The following is a 22,237-nucleotide window of genomic DNA, read 5'->3' as shown; positions in this document are numbered from 1 at the left end:
GGGGCTTGGGAGGAGCCCCTGGCTGTATTTTTTTTTTTTTAACCAGTTCCATCTATGTGAAGATAAGTCAAAGGTCCTGCTCAACCGTGTCTGGCTTCGCGTGGAAGCTTGAATGAGATATTTCCTCTGAATTGACCCTCCTCTTTGTAGACTAGACACTGGTTCAAGTCCATCTCATGGGGTTTCCATGTCTTCCTTGAACAAGAGGACAGGAAACTCACCACAGTTACAGGACATTTTGAGAGATGTTCCATAGTTCCCTGGAACTTAGTCAACCTTGGAGGGCAAGGAGCAAAAACTGTCCTTTAAGTCCCTCTGACCACATTAGTATAGGCCTCAAACTATGGCTGTTAAACATCCAATAAGGTTAGTTCCACCAGTCTGGTACTTTTATTTTGAAATTGTGTGTCATCCTCTTCAAATGTGGGTCTCTTCCTTCTTCTCTTTGGTTACAACATTGATTTTTCAGTTCTTGGAACTCTTCTTGAATCGTTTGATTCTTTTTTCTTATGTTTCCTGTATTTTGCCCATTGTTTCTTTCCCTTTATGCTTTCTGGAATGGTTATTATTGGAGGGGGGATATCCCTCACTCCCCAAAGCAATCTACAGACACAATGCAACTCTTATCAGAATTCTAACAACGGTTTTCCCCTGGGACAGGACTTCCTGTGTATCTTAGGCTGGTCTCACATTCACTGTCGCCTCTCCTTCCCAAGCGCCCAATGACATATTTTTTAGACAGAAATAGAAAATTTTCCAATTCATATGGAACCACACATATCCACAAACGGCCAAATAAATCGCCTTTTTTCTCCTGAGAGAAAAGGACAAAGCTGTAGACATTTGAAATTGAACATTGCAATTTCAAACACTATTACAAGTTCACAGTAATTAAATGCCACAATACCCACACGGAGGTCCAGACCAATGGGACTGACCGGAGAGTTCAGAAATAGATCAAGACACACACACTGTCTACTGGCCTTTGATGAGAATGCCAGGAACACGCAGTGAGGAAAGATGCTGTTCAGCAGATGCAGTAGGAAACTCCTGGCAGAATGAAATTGGACCATTATCTTACAGCATGTTTAAATATCAACTCAAATGGACTAAAAACTTAAACATAATACATTGGGAGTTTTCTGCTAAAGGGGCCTTCTTGTTAAATTTAAAATCACACAAGTTAAATACATCTGTTTTTAATTGCAGAAATAGAAGAATATGCCATGGAAGTGTTATGTAAGGTAAGAAGGCTCTTCAACACCATCCATAGTGTCATTTCCACCCAGTTTCTCTCTGACATAAACAAGGCACGTGGGTACCCATTTAAACCTCAGGGAAGCCCAATGCACAGCCTTTGGGTGTCGATTTTCACTGGACAGTAATGTGATAGCAAATTTACATGAAGCATAGAGTATGTTTTCCCAGAGGGAGCTAGGTAGGCCAAGGTCACTGCCCGAGACTGAGAAGTAGTAGAGTCATTTGAAACCTTTCATGCCATAGCCTCCCCACTCAGAGAGTCTGAACACACCCTTTCCCCATGCATCAGCTCTGTGTGCAGGTTTTGACTTTTCAGCCGTAGAGCTCAGATGAAAGTCTAACTACCGGGCAGAGTTGTTTTCCTGCCTCAGCTTCCCATTTATGGCTCTCCTAGCCCTGATCAGGTCTGCTCATCAAATCCCCACTGACTCATTCTGAGCTCCTCCGCCATCCTACCACTGCCCCCTCACCTACCCGCCCCCATTCCTATAGGAATCTATTCTGGAGAAGGATGTATTGAGTTGTTTCACAGAATTGATTTCCTGCAATAGATCCCATGGCCAAACCAGAGAAAGAGAAATGTTCCTATCCCCCTGCTCCACTTTAGATATCATAAGTACATCCACTACTAGGAATTGACCCAAGAGAACTGATGATAAATGTACACAAGATAACCCAGATGCTGATGTCCAGGGCAGCCCCAATCCATAGTAGCTACAAGCAGAAACAACCCCAGTGCCATCAGCTGATGAATGGATGAGGGCAATGCATCTGTCCATACTGGAATAGTACTCAGCCACAAAGAAGCATGTTTCCACAGGTATGGGCCTTGAAGCCATGATGCTAAGTAGAAGTCAGTTACAAAAGCCAGATGCCCTGTAACTCCATTTATATGGACTGTTCAGAACAGTCAGCCCATTGGCAAATTAGATGGTGGTTGCCAAGACACCGGGGAAGTGGAAATGGGAAGTGATTCCTGATGGGTACAGGGCTTCTTTTGGAGGCAAAAAGAGCTTTATGGTACTGGTTAGAAGTGACAGTTTCAGAACTATATGATTATATTAAATATCACTCAGTTGTATACTTTATAGGGAGCTAATTTTATGATATATGACTAATATTTATAATGTTATTTAAAATCACAGTATTTTTATTTTATGTGTATGAGTGTATTGCCTGCATATGTGTAAGTACACCTATGGAGGTCAGAAGAGGGCATTGAATCCCCTGGGAACTCTAGTTACATATGTTTGTTAGCTGCCACGTGGTGCTGGAAGTCAAACCCGGGTCTTCTGCAAGAGCAGCCAGTGCTTAACCGTTGGACCATCTTTCCAGCCCCTACTTCTATATTTTTTAAGAATCTGTGATGACTAATTGTAATCACTTGGGTATATACTAGATATCTTGATCTCACTCCCTACATAGCTGTCATTATATGTACCTTGACCAATCTCATGCCCACCCTCCTGACCTCCATTCATCTTAGCCTCTGGTAACCAGCCTTTCACACTCTACTTCATGGAGCAGCTGTTCTGGACTGCACATAGGAACAAGCTCATACAGTGTTTGCTTCTATGTCAGCTTCCTTCCTCCCCTTCTTTCTTTTTTTATAATTATTTATTATTTTTATTTTATGTGTATGAATGTATTGCCTGCATGTATGTGAGCACACCCATGTCGTGCAATGCTGTGGAGCTCAGAAGAGGGCTTCGGATTCCCCTAGAACTGGAGTTAAGGACAGTTCGTAGCCACCATGTGGGTGGTGGGAATCGAACCTGGGTCCTCTGCAAGAGCAGTCAGTGCTCTTGACCGCTGAGCCGTCTCTCCAGCCCCAGCTTCTTTCATTTAGCATAACATCGTCTGTGTTCATCTGCATTGCTTTTGTGGCTGACTAATATTCTTTGGTGTCTATGAACCATATTTTCTTCCACTTATCCACTGATGACACTTAGGTTGGCCCCATCTCTTGGCTGCTGTGAATAGTGCTATAATAAACACGACTGTGCAGAAGTCTTACTTGTTTTAGGATGGTTCCCTGTGTGGTACCCATAAACCCATTCTCTGTACATTTGGAGTCTTAGGATTCCAGATTGAAAATGATGGATGCAATTTAGCAGTAACATCTTTTAAAGCTCAATGATGTTTGGAAATGTCTGTACCCAGCTGGCCTGTGCCCTGTGTGTGGCATTGGGTGAGGGGTTTAACGTTTGAGGGGTTCTCCTGGGTATAAGGAGCAGTGAATGGCCAGGGCTGCATGTTTCCCAAGGTTCCTCCAGAGCTGAGTATGGTTCTCAGCTGGTGGGGTCTGGAGAGGACATCGAACTCATTCTAACCTCTGTGGTGAACTAGAAAGTGGAAAGGTGCCTGTGTGCAGTTCAGTAGGGTGTGTCATCCATGCTGTGGAGCTCTCTCAGGGTCCAGGAGTCCCTAAAAGTGTATGAAGGTGCTCATGTGCAGCCCATGGTTTCGATCAGAGACTGCAGGAGGTCTCAGGGGACAGGACCATTATGGTTCAGGAAGGGGATGAGGGCTCTCATGACGTGTTATGCCTCCCATCCTTCCACCTTTAGTATACACACATATACTTTATATATCTAGACGTATATAGACTTACATATGCATGTTTACACGCATGTATATATACAGCTATATTAGTACATATGCATATTTCTTTATGGACCTCAAAGGAAACAGTATATTTATTAACACTGATATTAGTAAATCAGTATTATTTGTATTTCATTGAAACCTGACTTTGAAAAACATTATGTTTGAATAAGCATATCAAACCTTGACCAACTGTTTGGTGTTTGGAAAAGTATTTTTATAAACATCTCTTAAGCATCTACATTGTGCTAGATATTTTTTCTAGTTGCTTTTATTGCATGACATACTGCAGCTGTTTTGTTTAGAAACATAGAACATTCAGTCCAACAGAAAGTTTTGAAGTTGTGAGATGCTTTAGTTGAAAATAGTTTCCGAACACTCTCAAACCTCAGAAAATCACTTGTTTTACCCTGAGCGCTTTCCTAGGGCCAGCACCTGCATCAGGCCATCGGCAGCGGCAGGTCAAGGTTACTTGTAGTTGCACAATCACCTGGATGACGCTGTAATCTGAAGTAGTCCCTCTCCTGCATCAGTTCGATATTATTCCCAGGATTAATGCCAGGATGCTCTTTACGTTGGCTGTGGAACCGAGGAGGGAGGGGTTTACCTCTTGGTTTAGTTGGCCTCCTGCTGTCTGCCTCACTTTCCCAGGCATAGGAGAAGGCAAACAGAGTTAAAATTCAGATGGAACCAAGGTGCAATAAAACATGAAGCAGGTTCAGGAAAGTCCAGGCCCTGCATCTTTGTGGACAGGCGTGTGTTTATGCAAATGCTTGAGTATCTAGTGCGACATCCTTCCTTCCCAGGAATTCCTGAATTAAACATTAAAAGGTGGATTTTAATGAGTTCCTGTGTAGACTGAATTCTCTAGAGGTTTTTTTAAGCAGTAGAGAAAACCAAAGATATTTCTTCATCTGAAGGCTAAGGAAGGGTGGAAGAAAACGCAAAACAGCCACACTTTTAGATTACACAAAGTGTACTCCAGAAGAAGCATACTCTTCAAAAGAAAAATAAATGTTTTGATCTTTACAAAACATTACTACCAATTTAGAAGAATTATTTTTGTTTTATCTAATTTGTGATTAATTAGCCTAACACGCCTAATATTTTATCAGTATGTGGAACTCATCCCAGTTTCCTTTTTATAATTTTATCTAAAACCCTGAGAGTCAGCTTCCTATCTCTCAACATGTAGTAAATGGCTTAAGAAACATTTTATGACCTCTAATTTTTTGGTCAAACAATTGGATCACAGAATGCCCATACCTTAAACTTCTACCACTAAGGTAGAGTGAATATACTCGTAATACTAAACCCTTAGACATTTACCAAAATGTTCAGAAATAGATGCCCAAAACTTTAATTCTCAACTTTTTTTCCATTTCTACCATTTACTAGTCGTTTTATAAACTACTTTAGCACTTATTGATTGAAAGTATAGACCTAATTTAGAAAATAAATGTTTAAGTTTTTGTTGTTACAACTCTTTCTTTCAAAAATTATATCTGAGATTCTTATCCTAAGCCTTAACTTCTCCAAAGTTTGCATTTTGACACTTAATACATTCACTATGTGCTTGTGAATCTAATCCAGTATACAATGCTGGTTTCTCATTTCACAAAATATAAATAGCTAGTCAATCCTTCATGGATAATCTTATAACTGTCTCCTATTAATATTTCTTAAATGATTCACCCCTTTGGTGAGTACAGGTTAATTCCATTGCAGTATTCCTACTCTATTGTTTCTGTTATCTTTATATTCTTTGCGAAAGTGAAAGCAATTAGAAATAACATTCTGCTGTATGTTTCTGACACACATGTGACTGTTACTATAAGAAATACTCATGAAGGCTTGATTTAGATAGCACTGCAAGCCCTTCTCCAAAGTGTGTTTGTGCTTCCCTCCCCACTTTTTTTATTTTTCTCTTATTTTATTTTATTATTTTATTTTATGTATTATTTTATTATTTTAAAATTTATTATTTTATTTTATTTATTTTATTATTTTATTATTTTTAATTTAATTTTATTTTTTTATTTTAATTTTGTTTTATTTTAGACAAGGTCTCACTATGTATCCCTGGCTTGGAACTCACTGTGTTCACCAGGCTGGCCTTGAGCTAACAAGAGATCTGCCTGTCTCCCAAGTGCTGGGATCAAAGGTGTGTGCTATCACATCCCAGCTTTTCCTCTCCCTTAAATTTTTTTTTTTGTTTTTATTTTTAATGTGTATGAATGTTTTGCCCACATGTATGTAGGTGCATCATGTGCATGCAGTGCTCACAGATGCCAGAAGAGGGCATCAGATTCACTGGAACTGGAGTTAGGGTTATTACCTGTCATGTGGGTGCTGAGAATTGAATCCTGGTCCTCTGCAAGAGTAGCCAGTGCTTTTAACCACTGAGCCATCCCTCCAGTACCTCCTCTCAGTTTTAAAGGTTTTCTGAGGTTAGGGGCTTTGACCCATGCACGGCTGAACCCCAGTCTTAGACAATGCCTGGCTTGGGGCAGGATTTGAGTTTCCGCCCACCTACTTTGTGTCTATGTGTTCTTTTTTAGGAGATGATAACTTTCCTGAATAAGATGGTAAGTCATTACTTGGAACTGATTTCTTTGGATAATTCTGTGTGGGTCTGCGTAATGTAAGGAGAGGTGGATGCCTTCGATGGTCAGCTGTTGGTGACCACGAATGGAGACAGCCAGGACAGGGGAGGCATAGGCTTCAGGAAGTCGGGGAGGAGAGACTCCCAAAGGTAAAGATGGCCAAGGAGGAATGTTGGAAGACAAGGATGGAGTAGGTGTGCTGTGCTGTTCATTCCAGAAAAGGAGTAAATTTTTTTTGTGGGCTCCCACCCAGAGGAACCTTGAGTATCAGGGTAAGATGACAGACAAGATCCCATAGGCCACTACTTCACAACTCATTAGAACTTGCATCTCTTCTGATGCATCCCAAAATGTCATGTGATAATTATGACATTGTTGGCAATGTCAAATTTGGTTATAGGAATGAAAACAAATCACCGTGGTAGACTGGAGAGTACACACACTGTCCCCAAGATGGCTCTGCAGTGCCCTCTGCCTCTCCACATTAGGCTGGGATGGAATGAGAGCACTGTAGGGCAGCCGGGGAGAAGGCGTAACGCAGGCCAGTGGCAGTAGAGGAAGAGAGAGGAGAGCCGCGGAGCAGTGGGCTTAGCTTATTCAGGTGGCCAGGTTCCTGTTCCGCAGCAGACACTGTGCCAGGCACAGGAGAGGGAAGTTCTACTGTTTCAAAGAGACAGGAGGGGTGAAGCAAAATTTGATTTGAGGGAAAGTAGAGTGAGACGGAAGGAACTCGTGGACATGGTGACCTCTATCTTCTGAGAAGATTCAAAATGCTAGTCATTTGTGGAGTCTGAGGAAGGGGTGAGGATGTGTGAGAGTGAGGGTTAAGGAGGGTAGCTGCTTAGAGCCGCTGAGGGTTCCTGGAGGAGTCCCTGGGGTTGTCAAGAGAGATGCCTTTGGCTCTTCAGACCCCAGTCCAGATACCGACCCTCAGACCCACCCTAGGTTTCTTCTTCTCTAGGGTATCCCTCAAGCGGTGTTCATCGGCCATGACTGGGCTGGTGTGCTGGTGTGGAACATGGCTCTCTTCTACCCTGAGAGAGTGAGGTGAGTGACTTAGCAGCCAGGGCCTGCTAAGAATAGACTTAGAGTCCCCCAAAAACTGTTCCAGGATCCTTCTAGGAAACCAAGCAGGTAATAGGGAAGGTAACCACTGGGCTTCCTTTGGCACACACCAAGGAGGGCCTACCTGGCTCCTAGGAAGCAGTCCCTGTTCCAATCCAGTTACTGGCAGTAAGATGAGTAATCGAGAGCTTGAGTGTCCTGTGGGCTGCAGGGCTGCAGGGCTGAGTGGACTGGGTGAAGAGGTGAGGGGTTCTGGGAGTCACAGAATTAAGCACCAGGAACGAGTTCACCCTGGACCAAGAGTCAGAAGATGTGGCCCTTGAGTGGGTGTGATAATGCAAGCCCGTAATTCGTTCCAGCGTTTGAGAGGGAAGCAGGAGAACTGCGAGTTCAAGGGAAGCCTGGGCTACAATATCAAGAGACAGAGACAGAGACAGAGGCAGAGACAGAGGCAGAGGTGTGTGTGTGTGTGTGTGTGTGTGAGAGAGAGAGAGAGAGAGAGAGAGAGAGAGAGAGAGAGAAAGAACCCTCAATTCTGCCCTGAAGTGGCCATGTAACAAATCACGTCACCCCTTGGGCCTTGGTTTTCTTAACCACAAGGCCACAATAGGAAGTACTCCCCAGAGTCACAACCTGAAACTGCTGCACAGATGTGTAATCACCATGGAGGGTCATGGTCACCACCACAGAGTCCATAGTCATCATGTCAGAGACATCTCAGGGCTCCATTGTTGGTTTCCAGATGCCAGAATCCCTGTGTTCTGGACCTAGAGGGAATGGCAGACATGTGTCTGCTCTTCAGACAAGCTGGAATGCGATAGTTAAAGCCTGCCTGATCTCTGCCTCATCAGGGTGGGTAAATACAGGCAGCAGCCGTCTTCATGCCCCCACTAGTCCAATCATGTTTTTATGTGGTGGAATTACATCAAAGACTTTGATGAGATATGAGACAGGGTCTCCCTGTAGCCCCAGCTGTCCTGGAACTCACTATGTAGACCAGGTTGGCCTTGAACTCACAGAGATCCGCCTGCTTCTGCCTCCTGAGTGATGGGATTAAAGGCGTGCGCCACCATACCTGGTCTTTAATATATTTTAAACTTTATTATTATTATTGTGTGTGTGTGTGTGTAAATCATCCTAGTTAAGAAATACTGCAGCTGAGTGGGAACACACTGAGTTAATCACAACACCTGTGTCTGATTGCATTCTCGAACCTACTGGGAGGTTGTGCATGCAATTTTCCCACTCTGAGCTTCAATTTTGACCTCAACGTTCCTTTCTGGGTCACGCATGTCTTCTCACAGGTTCTCTGTCTTGATATCTTTTATTTCTTCAGGGCAGTGGCCAGCGTGAATACTCCCTTCATGCCACCAAATCCCAAGGTGCATCCCATGGAGGTTATCAAATCCATCCCAACTTTTAATTACCAACTGTACTTCCAAGAACCAGTAAGTGCAACATCAAAAGCAACGGTGCCAAGATTGGTGCCCCTTTCTTCCCCTTCCTCTCTTCTTCCTCACACACACATGCGCGCACACACACACACACACACACACACACACACACACCACGCTGTGTCTCATTCCTATTTTTCTTCCTATTGTTGAAGGCACGTATTAATAGTAGGTACCTGAGAAGGTGTACGGGAAGGAAATGAGGACTAGGAGATGTGGACTGTGGAGGTCTTTCTCTGACAGCAGGTCCCTGCATTGGTGCTTGTAGATCTGCTGGAGTGGCCGTAGGAGTTCGCTGGGTGTAGGTCAAGTTTCATGCTGGTTTTGCTCCTGAGTAGTGGGAACATTGTTTCTGTGTGGTTTCTTCAGCTGAAGTCAGTGCCAGCCAGGGCTTCTGTGGTCCAGGCTGGACCTTCTTCATCAAGTGCAGCCTTCACAGTGGGGCCAGGGTTCATGGGCATATGGAGGGGGGGAGGTGGCTAGAGTCTGCTAGATGCTAGATGGTAGGAAAGGCTCCTAGGTTGCAGGCCCACTGGGGGATATTGGTAAAATGCAGTCTGGTTTGATGGAGTTGAAGGGGACCTGGTGTTCTGCATTCTAGCCATGCTCCCAGTGATGCTCCCAACACCAAGCCTGGAGCAGCAAAGCCTGCAATCCAGCCACCCTGAGTCTTCATTGAATTATTGAGGATTTATCAAAAGTTAAGGACTCTTGCTCTAGAAAAGTTCATGCATATACCCAATTCTGTGGGCAATATCAACATGGCCTAGAACTATTAAGAACCACATTAAGGATCTCTATGTGTTAAGAGCCCCTCGTCTCTTTTCTCATTGATCTGGGCTTGCTTGATTAGCCTAGGCTGGCCAGTGCCTGAGGGATCCACCTGTCTCTACCTTCCAAGTGGTAGGCTTATAAACATGTGCCACCACACGTAGCTTTTTTACATGGTTTCTAGAGATCAAATACAGGACACTTTTTTTTTTTTTTTTTTAACACAACAAGCATTTAACCAACCAAGCTATCCCTCCAGCACTCCCCTGTGCGGGACATTTTACATTCAAAACATACCATTTAACATGGTCTTCATCTCCTGGTCAAGCAAGTCTGCATATCCCCAGCTTCTTCCCATGATGTCTCCAACCAAGTCCCACTCACCTTTTCTGGGCCAGCGCTAGTGTTCTCTCCTTTAGTTAAGAACAAGCCATTTGGGGCTGGAGAGGTGGCTCAGTGGTTAAGAGCACTGGCTGCTCTTGCAGAGGACCCAGCATCAAAATGGCAGCTAACAACCATCCATAATTCTAATTCCAGGGGATCCGATGCTCTCTTCTGACATCCACAGGCATTGCATGACATGGGTGCACTTATATACATGCAGGCAATACATTCATACATGTAAAATAATAAAACATAATTAAAATATTTTTAAAACATGCTGTTATCTTTTGAGTAAGCAGGCTAAGTCACCACTTGCTTTATGGGTCCTTTTGGTGCTTTGCCACCTGCCTGACTCCCCAAAAATTCTTTGACACATCATAAAGGTACACAGTCTTCGATAGATGAATACGAACATTTGACAAGAAATACCCAGCATATATTTCTAACATGAATATATTTGTAATGGTCAACCCCTTATACACATTACAGGACATCTCTATCTCATCATAGATAAGAATTCTTTGTATTTTAAATTCAAAAGAAGAATGCAGAGGAAAGGGGAGTGGAAGAAAAATTAGCAGGCATGAACCCCCAGGCTCCCCTCTACCTACTTATTCCTCATCCTGTAGCTCAGCGTCCAGACCCCTAAGTGTCTGAGAGCCAGCTGGAACCTGTAATAGATGAGCAATTATCTGTAATAATACTTATGAGGCAGAAGAACCTGGTAATTTAACACTACCCAGGACATGCGTCCTGACTCTTTAACAATGGAAATGTGCTGCCCTGTCCTTAGGAAGACAATCCCTCTGGCATTCTTAAAGGTCTGCAGTAATTTAGGACCAGAGGAAGGAAGTTGGTTAAAGTTATACAGCAGTATTGAGAAGCACGTGGGCCACTTGCCACTCTCAGCACTTCTCAGAGCTAGCTTCTCTTCTTACCACCTGTCAGCCGCCATCTTAAACCTACGTCAGCCTCTTTCTCCCATCGAGATTATTGCAAGTCGCATCTCACAGTAGGAATTTGGGGAAACAGACACAGCAGCACCTGCAAGCCTGCCTCCTGGGCAGGACCACTGTTAGCATCTTCTATTTAATCTTTTACTAGTGTATATTTCACAACAAAAATTCAAAGGAGTGCAATTCTAGAGAAGGGTGGACTGGATGGGACAGAGGCTGGGGGCTTCTGGGTTTTGGTTAGCTGGGAGAGGGGTCCGGTGTCCAGGGTTTCGGGAGGGGTGGCCTTTCATTTTGCTTTCTTAACTGTTTTAGGGAGTGGCTGAAGCTGAACTGGAAAAGAACCTGAGTCGGACTTTTAAAAGCTTGTTCCGAGCAAGTGATGAGGTGAAGAGTGAGACACAGAGTGTGGGGGTGTGGGGTGGGGGAGGGGGCTGCCCCAAAGGAAGGGGAACCCCAGGGTGGAGCACCATCTGGAAATGATCGATTTGATTGAGGCTTCCACTCCACTGGTCCCTCATTGCTGGAGAAAAGTCACACAAAAATGAACAATGATTCTAACAAGGAAGGGTCTGGAAATTACACCGTCTTACCATTTTAATATGCATAGCTGACTTACCCACAAGGAGAAACTTGCTTGCTATTTCCAACCTTCCTCAGTGTTTGAAAGGATTTAGAATGCTGGTTCAGACTGGTTCTGAGTGTCAGCTCTCGTCCTCGCTGCTGTTTCCTACATGCTCAGGCCCTGCGTGCGCTTTTCTGCTCTCCTCAGCTTCTTGGATGATCACTCCTTGTGTGTCTCTCTTCGTTCATGGTGTGTTGTTTCTTGTCTTTGGAGTACTTCCTTTAGTGGTTTTCTCAATCCAAATCTGTGAATGGAAGCTCAGAGTATTTGAAAACACCTTTCAGTTTTGCCTTTAAATTTGAAGAATGGTTTATCTGAGCATAAACTCTCTTCCGTCCTTGTTTTGGAAAAGCCCACCTCAGGTCCACATCTCTCCATATTAAATACCTTTAAGGTAATTGTCTTAGCCACTGGATGACCTAATCTGCTATCTTTGAAGAGCTCCTTATAATTTCAGTGGACAGCCTTTTTATTAATGTTGAATTTGTGTTTCTTCAAATAACTGATTTCTTCTGATACTCTTGTTCTGTTCTTACCTTACCACACATAGAGGTCAGAGGACAACGTGCAGGAGTTGATTCTCTCCTTCCAGCATGTAGGTCCCGGGGATTAAATTTGGGTCATCTGGCTTGGCAGCAATCACTTTTCCTTGCTGAGCCATGTCACCTACCCTCTTAAATCATTTTTGAAAGACTGCTCTCTTCCTCTCAGTCGCTCTCTTGCATTCTCTCCTCTGCTCTCACTCTGCCTGCATGTGTGTTTTATAACTTTGGTTGATACTCATCTTGAGTGACATTTGCTCTGTGTCTGTCTGCTTCCCTTTAGACTTAACAACTCTCGAATGGTCTAACATTTCTTCTGAAGTGCGTTGTGATGGCAGTACCAGCCCAGGCTCACTTTGTGCTTTTCTTCACATCATGAGCTTTTCCAGGTCATGCAAACAGTGTAAATTCAAACGCAAGAACCTGTGAAGGCCAGCCTTTAATGGTGGAGTTTTAGGGGAGCTCTTTTTGGTTTGCTCTCAGTACCAATCTGAAGTGACTCAGCTTTGTATCTGTCATGGGCGGATTTTTTCAGTCTACCTTTCAATTGATGCATCAGCACATTCAGGATGCTTGTGTTACCAGATTTACTCTGTGGCAAAGCTGGAGGGGGCAGCTTAATTTTAATTTTCTACCTTCTGCAAATCTGAGGTCTCATCTCTTGCTCCCACTGGTTGTTAAACCCAGGACATCACCCAGATCTTCAAGAGCTCAGAGCAGCTGCGGGTGGGAACGTCAACCCCCTCTTCCCTCTGAGACCTGAGAGTGCCCCACTCACTTCCAGGTTTAGCCTGTTTGTCATGGCATGGTCCCCAACTCCTCTACCCTTTCTTTCTATAATTTCAGTTCTTGGTCAATGATGGTCCAATGATAATAATGAGAAGCCACGGACAAAACATATGTTTTAATCGTGCACCATTCTGAATAGTGTAATGAAATCTCACACGCCATACCTGGGATGCGAATGGTCTTTTTGTCTCGTCGACTTAAGATGGAGGGGGGAAGGGAGGGAGGGAGGAAGGGATGGAGGAAGGAAGGAAGGAGGGAGGAAGGGAGGAAAGAATGGAGGAAGGAAGGGAAGAAGGGAGGAAGGGAGGAAGGAAGGGAAGGGAGGGAGGGATGAGAGGGGAGGGGAGGCTTTTATTACAGTGTTGTAATTTATCTGTTTGATCATTGGCTATCACTATTGGCTGTCTAACTGTGCCTGATTTATGAGTTAAATTTTATCATAGGAACAGGAGAAACACAGACACAACAGTGTCTAGTGCTCCCCTTGGTTTCTGGCTTCCCGTCACCGCAGGCTTTAGGTGTATCCCCACACGTAAGGGCTCTGCTGCAGCCTGTATGCATTTGAGGTCTGCCGTAGCAGGGATTTCAGGAGTCTTCTTGCTCTGCCTCACTCACAGCATCCTCTCTCTTTTCTTCCCACAGGGTTTAGTTGCCGTCCATAAAGTCACTGAGATGGGTAAGAAGTATCCCTAGGAGAGGGGGACACTGCAGGGCCACATCAGCTGAACATTCTGGATGCTTTTCCTTTCTGCCTTGACAGAAGCCCTGAGCCTGCCTTGCATTCCTGAGCTTTGACTTGCCCAAGGGTCACCACTGGCTAATAGTGCTCCCTCCAACCCCGGGCCAGCCTGTGCTACCTCAGGCCTATCTGCTAGGGTGCTGTACATCAAAATTCTAAACAGCTCCAAGGACTTGGAGAGTGTATCTAGGGCAATCCACCCTTTTCTGATAAGGACCTCAGCCCAGGCTGCAGAGGTGACTGCCACAGTCACTGGGACACATGAAGCAGATTGCACCAGACCCCACCTGAGTCTCTGCTTGCCCTTCTAGCCATAGGCTCTGTGTTCCAGTCACTCCTGTTCCCTCCCTTGACAACCCTTTAGTCTCCCTACTGGGTGGGATTCAAATGATGTTAGATCATGGCTCATTCCCAGGGTGCCAACACCTGGCACTGGCCCCACAAACCCTTGCTTTGCCCTGACACTGTATCCTTGCCATTATTCACTTATATCTTATCATGAGGATGACCACCAACACTTGTTTGAGCACTTCTGCGTGCGTTAGACATGTGGCTTGGCCCCCTTTAGATAGAGTACATATAATCCCCTCAAATTCCTGCTGTTAACATGGTCTCTCAGTTACACAGGAGAAAGTGGGTATCTCAGGCTTGGCTTGTGGGAAGAAGCCAAGCTGGGGGAAACTTCCCCAAGAATACCCCCTCCATTTCTCCTTTCCTTTTCACAGACACTTGTTAAATTCATTCATGTTCTGAGCATCCGACTGGCCACAGGTTCACAAGCATACCAAGCACAGCTGCTCCCTACTAGGAGCCCAGGGAGCTCAGGGCAGTCCAGGGAGGGTGACCACTAAATAGTGAAATAGTGAGCCAAGCAGATAGGGGGCTCAAGAGGGACACTGGGGGAGGCTCCTCCACCATAAGATTTGTGAGTCTGAAAATGACGTGTCCACCCCCTCCAATGTTAATGCCCCTGTGGGGCCTTTAGGGGAACTGCCTGGACACTGCATACCTCTAAACACAAGATGGAATTCTACACAGAGACCACCACAACTTGGTCCGAGAGGATGCATGAGGACATAGGATCCTCTGGTTAGTGCTCTTCTGAACTAAGAAAACACAGACACCTGCTTGAAGTCCAAGATATCAGAAGAGATACGAAGGAGCATAATTAGTCTGGCTGTTTAGAAGAGGTCTAGTCTAAGAGAGCACAAGGGTGAGCACTCCAAGGCCTGGAAGGCAGTGACTGTCTGAGGCAGCGTCACCCTGGGCCTGAGCCATGGGCACGTATTAAGAGCGGGGCATGCCATGGCTTGTCCCAGAGGACTGGCACCTGCCCATGAGTCTGTGTAGGACACTGCCCAGCCCTAGAATGACAGCAAAAATACAGTACGGAGCTTGGGAGGAGATGGCTGGGTATGGACAAGGAAGACAGAACAGACCGACAGAATCAAAGAGAGGTAGACAGACAAAAGGCACTGGAACCCTTCAACCGAAGCTCAGATATGGGAGGTCCTCAGCTGCACAGCCTCAGCTGGGAACATCAGCCTTAGAGCCACCTGGCCTGTCAGGGAGAGGACACAAGTCTCTTTTTCTCAGGGGGACTCCTTGTGAACACCCCAGAGGATCCAGGCCTCAGCAAGATTGCTACTGAGGAGGAAATCGAGTTCTATGTGCAGCAGTTCAAGAAGTCTGGCTTCAGGTAGAGAGAAAGGTGTCCTAGACACTGCAGATGGGGGGCCCAGCTCCTCCCACTGCAGCCCCCATGAGCACCATGATGACCAGTTTCTGCCTGAATACCCCCAGTGTCAGAAGTATCACCACCTATGGTATGCAGCCTAGTTTAGTTTGGGGTAGCCCAGCTTGTTCTTTCTTATGTTTGTGGGATGCCCCTCCAAGACAGAACTTTTACATTGATTTTTCAGTCACAACTTCTCCATGAATCAGGGACAGCTCTGGGTTCTGTCTTCAGAGAAGAAAAAAAAAAAAAGAAGAAGAAAAATCAAATACACATGCGGTTTGGTGCTTTTGCACAGCTGCCCGGTGTCCTTCTCTCTGAGTTCCCTGGGGCAGGAAAGTGGCCTCTGGGAGGGAAGGGGCTGTCCTACGCTCCCACCCTCTGACACGTCCCTTGGAAATGAGGATACCTAGGGCCAGCTTCTCTGTGACCCAAAACCCCCTCAGAGGCTGCCAGCCTGGTTTTTGGCAGGCATGGATGGGAAGTATGTGTTCTGGGTCTCCCCTCATGCCCTGCAGAGCTGCATCTTCCATGGCGTACGTGGCTGTGGGCAGCGTGGGTTCCTCTGGAGCAGCAGTGCTCAGTCCTTGAAGCCTGCCTGTGATGCTTTCTGATCCTCTCTCCAGGGGTCCCCTGAACTGGTATCGAAACATGGAAAGAAACTGGAAGTGGTACTGTAAGGGTGTGGGGCGGCAGGTGAGTGCTGGGCTGCCGTGCTGCACACACAGGCACAGGCACACACCATATGAACTAGACATACACATACACACAAACTAGATATGTACATACATACATGGGCATATGCACACATACTTGTGCACACAGATGCAAACAAGACATGCACACAGGCTGACACATACACAGGCACAGACATATACACACATGGGCACACATCTACACTCACATACACAAGCACACACAAACTAGACATTCACACATATACACTAGACACACACACACACACACACACACACAGGCCACTGCATTGCTAAATCCAACATTCTGAAAAGCTCTGGGATGACAAGGACCCTCCCTGTGGAGCTTGGTGGAAGCAAAGTCTGCACCAGTGACAGGACAAGGGTCTTCTCAGTGGGGCTGAAATTGTGGACACAGCAGGTTGTCTGGGCAGAGAGGGCACCCAAGGTAACCAACTAGCACACCTAGTCTCACTAGCTCATTTCAGATACTCATGGTATGCATTGCCTGGTCCCCCAGATCCTGATTCCGGCCCTGATGGTCACGGCTGAGAAAGACCTTGTGCTTCATCCTCAAATGTCCAAGAACATGGAAAAATGGGTAAGAGAGTGGCTCTGCACAGTGGACATCAGAGTGTCCCAGAGACAGAGCGAGAGCGAGAGTGAGAGCGAGAGAGAGAGAGAGAACAGGTAGCCAAAGGGGAGGCAGAGGAGGAAGATACCCCTGGGGAGGAGGAGGGTAGGGGATCAGCTGAAACTCTGCCCCAATCCAGCTTCATCACTGACATCGCCCTTTCCTAACTGATGCGAACTTTCCCTGCACTGACATGGTCTCTCCATCGGTGTTCATTCTGTTCAAAATGATTCAGGGTCCTCCAGGGCTGGGCTCTATCCTCCAGTACTAGTTGCAATAACCCCAAGCCAGCCGCATTTTTATTCTTCTGCTAACCATTCCAGTGTGGTTTTCTTTTAGATCCCTCACCTGAAAAGGGGACACATCGAGGACTGTGGGCACTGGACACAGATGGAGAAGTAAGGAGACTGGGGGTTCCCCTGGGGAAGGAGAGCAGGATTCTCTGGTCACCTGCCCTATGAGCTCCACAGGCTCAGTTCCACCCGGCTCTGGTCTGCCTAGCTGTTCATGTCGCACACCTCTACCTTAGAGTGACAGTGGGCTCAGATCCAGTGACCCTTCCTTTGTTTCCCTTCCAGACCTGCTGAACTGAACCAGATTCTCATCAAGTGGCTGAAGGCTGAAGTCAACAACCCATCAGTGATTGCCAAGATTTAACCTGTGATGTGTCCCTAGTAGAGCTTGTTCGTCATCAGCTTAGGACGCAGCTTAGCATCTGGACATGGCCTTGCCCACATCTCTTCTAACCAACAGTGTTGTTCTTTTGGCAAACAGTGATTTTTCTTTTAGTGAAATCGACCAGATATGATGTCATTTTAGATCAGAAGAAATCACTTGGGAGTAATTTTCTGAGTATAACTGGCTCATCTAAGAATTCATGTCCTGTCGGGAAGGTGTAAGGTAGCCCAGTAGGAAATTCTCTGTAAGGACTGACCAGCTCATCATTTTGCACCCAAATCCAAGGCTTACTTTGAAACAGGTGATCAGAGATTAGGGTCCTTTATTCAATAAAGCTAAGACCATGACTCTGCGGTCCTTTGTGTTCTTGGGATGCTAAGGCAACAGCTCTGAGGGGTGCTACATTTGAACATGAGCCTTGCTGTGGTCTCCGGTGTGCTGAGTGTCCTAAAGCAGCTCCGTCAGCCAGCTGAGCCTTCTGGGAAGGAGCTGGAGGTGGTCTGCAGCCACCATTCACAGGTAACCACAACCCTTCCTGTTTTTGTTTTGTCCTGTTTTGTTTGTTGTTGTTGTTGTTGTTGTTTTAGTAGGGTGTGCTGGGGTACTAATGCATACCATGAATATTTGAAATGTGCTAGTGAGTCTGAGGAAGAAAATTTTAGCCATCACCCTACGAGGCTTGAGCTGATCTAGCTGTCTTCCCACACGGCCTCTTTTCTCTTGTCACATTCAGTGAGGCTTCAGGTGTCACTGATCTTGTACTCTGCCCTGTTTTGGGTACCAGAGTCCCATAACTTCATGACCTGTCAGATCCTCAAGGATGCCCTCAAGATAAAAACCACATCCCGAGGGGCTGGAGAGATGGCTCAGCAGTTAAGAGCACTGACTGCTCTTGCAGAGGACCTGAGTTCGATTCCAAGCACCCACATGGTGGTTGCGGACCATCCTTAACTCCAGTTCCAGGGGAATCAAAACCCTCTTCTGGCCTCTGCAGCATTGCACGACACAGATGCACTCACTTACATGCAAGCAATACACTCATACACATAAAATAAAAATAATAAATAAAATTGTAGGAAACCAGGATGCTAGGCCCTAGGGTGAGGTGAGCCTAAAACTTGTAGGTCCAGGCTGCATCTCTGCTGAAGGGAGGGGCACTGAAAACAGTGACTCTGATAATCCCTGTCTTGCAGAACACTGTTAGGCTGGCAGGAGAATGCAGCCTGGTCATAAGTGCAGGCTTCTTGCTCTGTGGGAAAGTGTGTTGGTCAACAACCCTTAGCTCATCTCCTTGTCCTGAACAAATAACTCAGCTGTCCGTGGCTAAGAGATTAGGCCAGGTTAAAGGTTTACTCTTGAGCTAAAAGCTAAAAGTTTACTGTGCTTTTAACTCTAAGAAGAAAACACTGTGGCCAATAAATTACTGGATGGGCATTGATAACCTTGAGTAAATGTTTAAGAATCCTTCTGGCACCAACTAACAAACTATATGTCCTGCTTCTTTGTACCCTAAATCTTTGTAGCTGTATCCCACATGACTGCTAGTTCCTTGGGATGTATAAAAACCATCTGAATTTTAAAATAAATTGTCCTGTTGGGAAGACACAGATCCCAGAGTTTATGATTCTGTCACCCATCAGACCCTCTGCCCCGAAGCCAGTAGGTCCCCCGCTAAGCAAAGCAAACCTGAGTTTGACAATATATGAAAAAAAAAAAAAAAAAAAACACATCCCGCGGCTCACCTGGTTCCTGCTCACCCTGCCTGGCCCTCTCACTCCGTGATTCCTATTTATAGCTGTCCCCCAGTATCATGGCCTTTGAATTCTGCACACACACCAGGGCTTTCCTGACCCTCCACCCAGAATATGCATGCTCTTGTCAGGAGTCCCCCAGCTGCTTCCTCCCCAACCAAGTCCCATTACGGGTGGGGTACCCTCTCTCCTTGCTCCCCCAACACAGTACATTCACAGATGTGCACACACACACTCTTGCTACAGATGGGTCAACTCATTTAGATAACTTGACTAGTTGGTGTTGTATGGCAGTTTCCTCCCAGATAAAACTTCCCATCCGGTAAGAAAACTGCTCAAGACTCAGGATGCTCTAAACGTTCCATCATGTAGGGAAGCTCATTAAGAGGAAGTCAAAAACTATATAGCTTTAGGAAGTCCATGAAACTGAGCAGACTCACTAGGTCCCTCCCTTCACAAGTATATATATATATATATATGTGTGTGTGTGTGTGTATTATAGGCATATGCATATATACATTCATTTATATCATCTATCTATCTATCTATCTATCTATCTATCTCTCTATCTATCTATCTATCAATCATCTATCTATGCTATCAGTAGGGGCTGATGAAAGATACTTTCAGACAAGCCCTGGAAAAGGCTCAGATGAGCTGAACTGCCTAGAAGAGATGGTCTCCAACCTGTTGAGCTGCAGTGTGCAGTGAGCTCCAAGTTTCCAGCTTCCATGAGCTCACCCATGCAGTGGTGGATTTTTGGTGCTGCAGCTGTCTTCGAGTCATTTCTCACCCTGTAAGCAACCCCCAATAGAACTCATTAGTTCACTTATGGTAGGCCTGCCCTCCCCGCATCAATGTAAAAGGAATGCTGTGTGGTCTGTGCCGAGTACACATGCACGGTTCTGCCTGTCATGACCTTGTAGCACGGAACACCCAGTCAGGATATGTGTGTTACCATACATGGGAGACAAAGAAGCTGAACTGTAAAGGGAACTAACAGAGAGTATAAAAAGACTGGGGATTTCTTTGTTCAAGGCTCTGCTTTTGAGAACCATCTCGCGGAGCCAGATGCTGTCACAATACGCTGCTTCCAGGAGGAAAGACATTGGTGTCTCCCTGCACACATAACCTGCAGTACACTAAGTCAGACTCTGGTAGTATGCTTACTTTGGTCTTTTGTTGTTTCCCTATCTGGGGATATTTGTAGACATCTTTCCAGGAATAGTGTCACACAATAGTTGGGAAGTGTGCTGGATAGCTCTAGTTGTCAACGTGACACACTTGGGTAGAGGGAGCCTCAACTGGGGAATTGCCTCCATTGGACTGGCCTGTGGCCATGTCTGTGGGGCATCTTCTTGGTTATGGAGTGATACGGGAGGGCCCAGCCCATTGTGGGTGGTGCCACCCCTGGGGAGGTGGGCCTGTATTGTATAAGAAAGCAGGTTGAACGTGGGCCAGAGGAACAAGCCAGTAAGCAGCGCTCCTCCATGGCCTGTGCTTCAGCTCCTGCCTCCAGGTTCCTGCCCTGAGTTCCTACCTTGGGCTACCCAATGATCTGTGACCTGGGAGATGTGAGCGAAATGAACCCTTTTCTCCCCAAGTTGGTATTGGTCAGAGTGTTTTGTCACAGCAATGGAGAGACAGACTAGAACAGGAACCTCCAGCTCTGGTGTGAGGAATCCAGAGGCTGAATTCTTTGTACCCAAAAATCTCCTGAGTCTGGAGCCAGATCAGCTGGTTTAGACACCCGATCTGCTCCTTGCTCACAATGACCTTGAGAAAGGGCCCCTGTGCCTCAGTTTCCTCACCTATAAAGAAGACATTAATAGTAGCTAAGTGGGTTGGTGATGCCTAATATGTGATATATACAGAGTTCTAGGCTAGTGTCTGACATGGAGGAAGAGCTGTGGAAGGGCAAGCTATGAGAATTTCAGTTTATACTAAGAATTACGAAGGCTTTAGATTTCCAGCTGCATCGCCTCCATCCCTTTGCATCTGAAAATTAAGAGGCTCATTTGCAAGACAAATATGTGACCTACTTAAATGGCTATATAAGCCAGAAAACTTCATTTACTAGCTGGATATGTCCAAGCTCAATTGCCAGAAAAAAGGATCTGGGAACATCTTCCAATATGAGAATCAACAGGCAAATCCATTAGCTCAATTCAAACTGTCAGTAATTCCCATAAACCAATAAAAAAGCATCAATTATAGAATCCAACACATAACATTGCAAAAAACCACAGCCATCCATCCAAGGTTGAAGGTCACATATGATGCTGGATGGGCAAAGGTCTTTAGATTTTGAAAGAAAATACCAAAATGTCCAGAGCTGTGTTTCCTGGCAACTTTGGGAAACTTCAGAACTGCTATAATTTTGGCATCCAGGGGGATGAATGGGGATAAAGATGTTCAGGTGCCATTTTAAGTACATTTTCTTAGAGCCTGTCCAAAATTATTTCATTATAAAAGGATAGTTTTGTTTCATGTCTACAAAGGGTAAGTGGTAAGTGAAATCATGTCTACTTAGAGAAATAAGCTTCTTAAAAGAGGCAGGACAGTGACATTCTTTTTAAAAAAATTTTAAATTGTTATTTTTGTTTTATGTATATGAGTGTATTGCCTGCATGTGTGTAAGTGCACCCATGTCATGCAATGCCCATGGAAGTCAGAAGAGGGTGTAGGATCTCCTGGAACTGGAGTTACGGACGGTTGTTAGCTGCCATGTGGGTGCTGAGATTCGAACTGCTGAGCCATCGCTCCAGCAGGTACTACATTCTTACCTCCATATACCAGTGGGGGGTGTGATGCTGCCCCCAGGAAGTTGAGATGACTCACTCTATACGAGATTTCCAAGGGAAATACCCTCCAAAAAGCAAGTCTGTTAGACTAAGAGGAAAGGCTGTTTCTGAAGGTGTGATGAATTCATGGTTTTAGGCCATGAGA

At 45.5% G+C, this 22,237-nt stretch overlaps 1 protein-coding gene and 1 long non-coding RNA gene across 2 annotated transcripts in view; both read left to right on the top strand.

The window, feature by feature from the left end:
• Ephx2 (epoxide hydrolase 2) overlaps positions 1-17,884 on the top strand; it is a 36,903-nt gene extending 19,019 nt beyond the window's left edge. The window contains exons 9-19 of the mRNA XM_008828145.2: positions 1,210-1,244; positions 6,429-6,455; positions 7,435-7,520; positions 8,875-8,986; positions 11,416-11,487; positions 13,699-13,732; positions 15,392-15,494; positions 16,157-16,226; positions 16,746-16,826; positions 17,199-17,257; positions 17,438-17,884. Of these exons, the coding sequence (XP_008826367.1) occupies positions 1,210-1,244; positions 6,429-6,455; positions 7,435-7,520; positions 8,875-8,986; positions 11,416-11,487; positions 13,699-13,732; positions 15,392-15,494; positions 16,157-16,226; positions 16,746-16,826; positions 17,199-17,257; positions 17,438-17,516 (758 nt within the window). The 3' untranslated portion in view covers positions 17,517-17,884. The remainder of the gene's footprint in view (positions 1-1,209; positions 1,245-6,428; positions 6,456-7,434; positions 7,521-8,874; positions 8,987-11,415; positions 11,488-13,698; positions 13,733-15,391; positions 15,495-16,156; positions 16,227-16,745; positions 16,827-17,198; positions 17,258-17,437) is intronic.
• Positions 15,501-15,788, top strand: LOC115069452. Its single transcript, XR_003848719.1, has 2 exons — positions 15,501-15,621; positions 15,718-15,788. It is a non-coding gene; the product is annotated as an uncharacterized LOC115069452 (long non-coding RNA).
• Positions 17,885-22,237: the final 4,353 nt, after the last annotated feature.

The sequence above is a fragment of the Nannospalax galili genome, unplaced genomic scaffold (genome assembly GCF_000622305.1).
Source record: "Nannospalax galili isolate Female #2095 unplaced genomic scaffold, S.galili_v1.0 scaffold612, whole genome shotgun sequence".
NCBI lineage: Eukaryota > Metazoa > Chordata > Mammalia > Rodentia > Spalacidae > Nannospalax > Nannospalax galili.
This window is presented reverse-complemented; position numbering and strand designations above follow the sequence as displayed.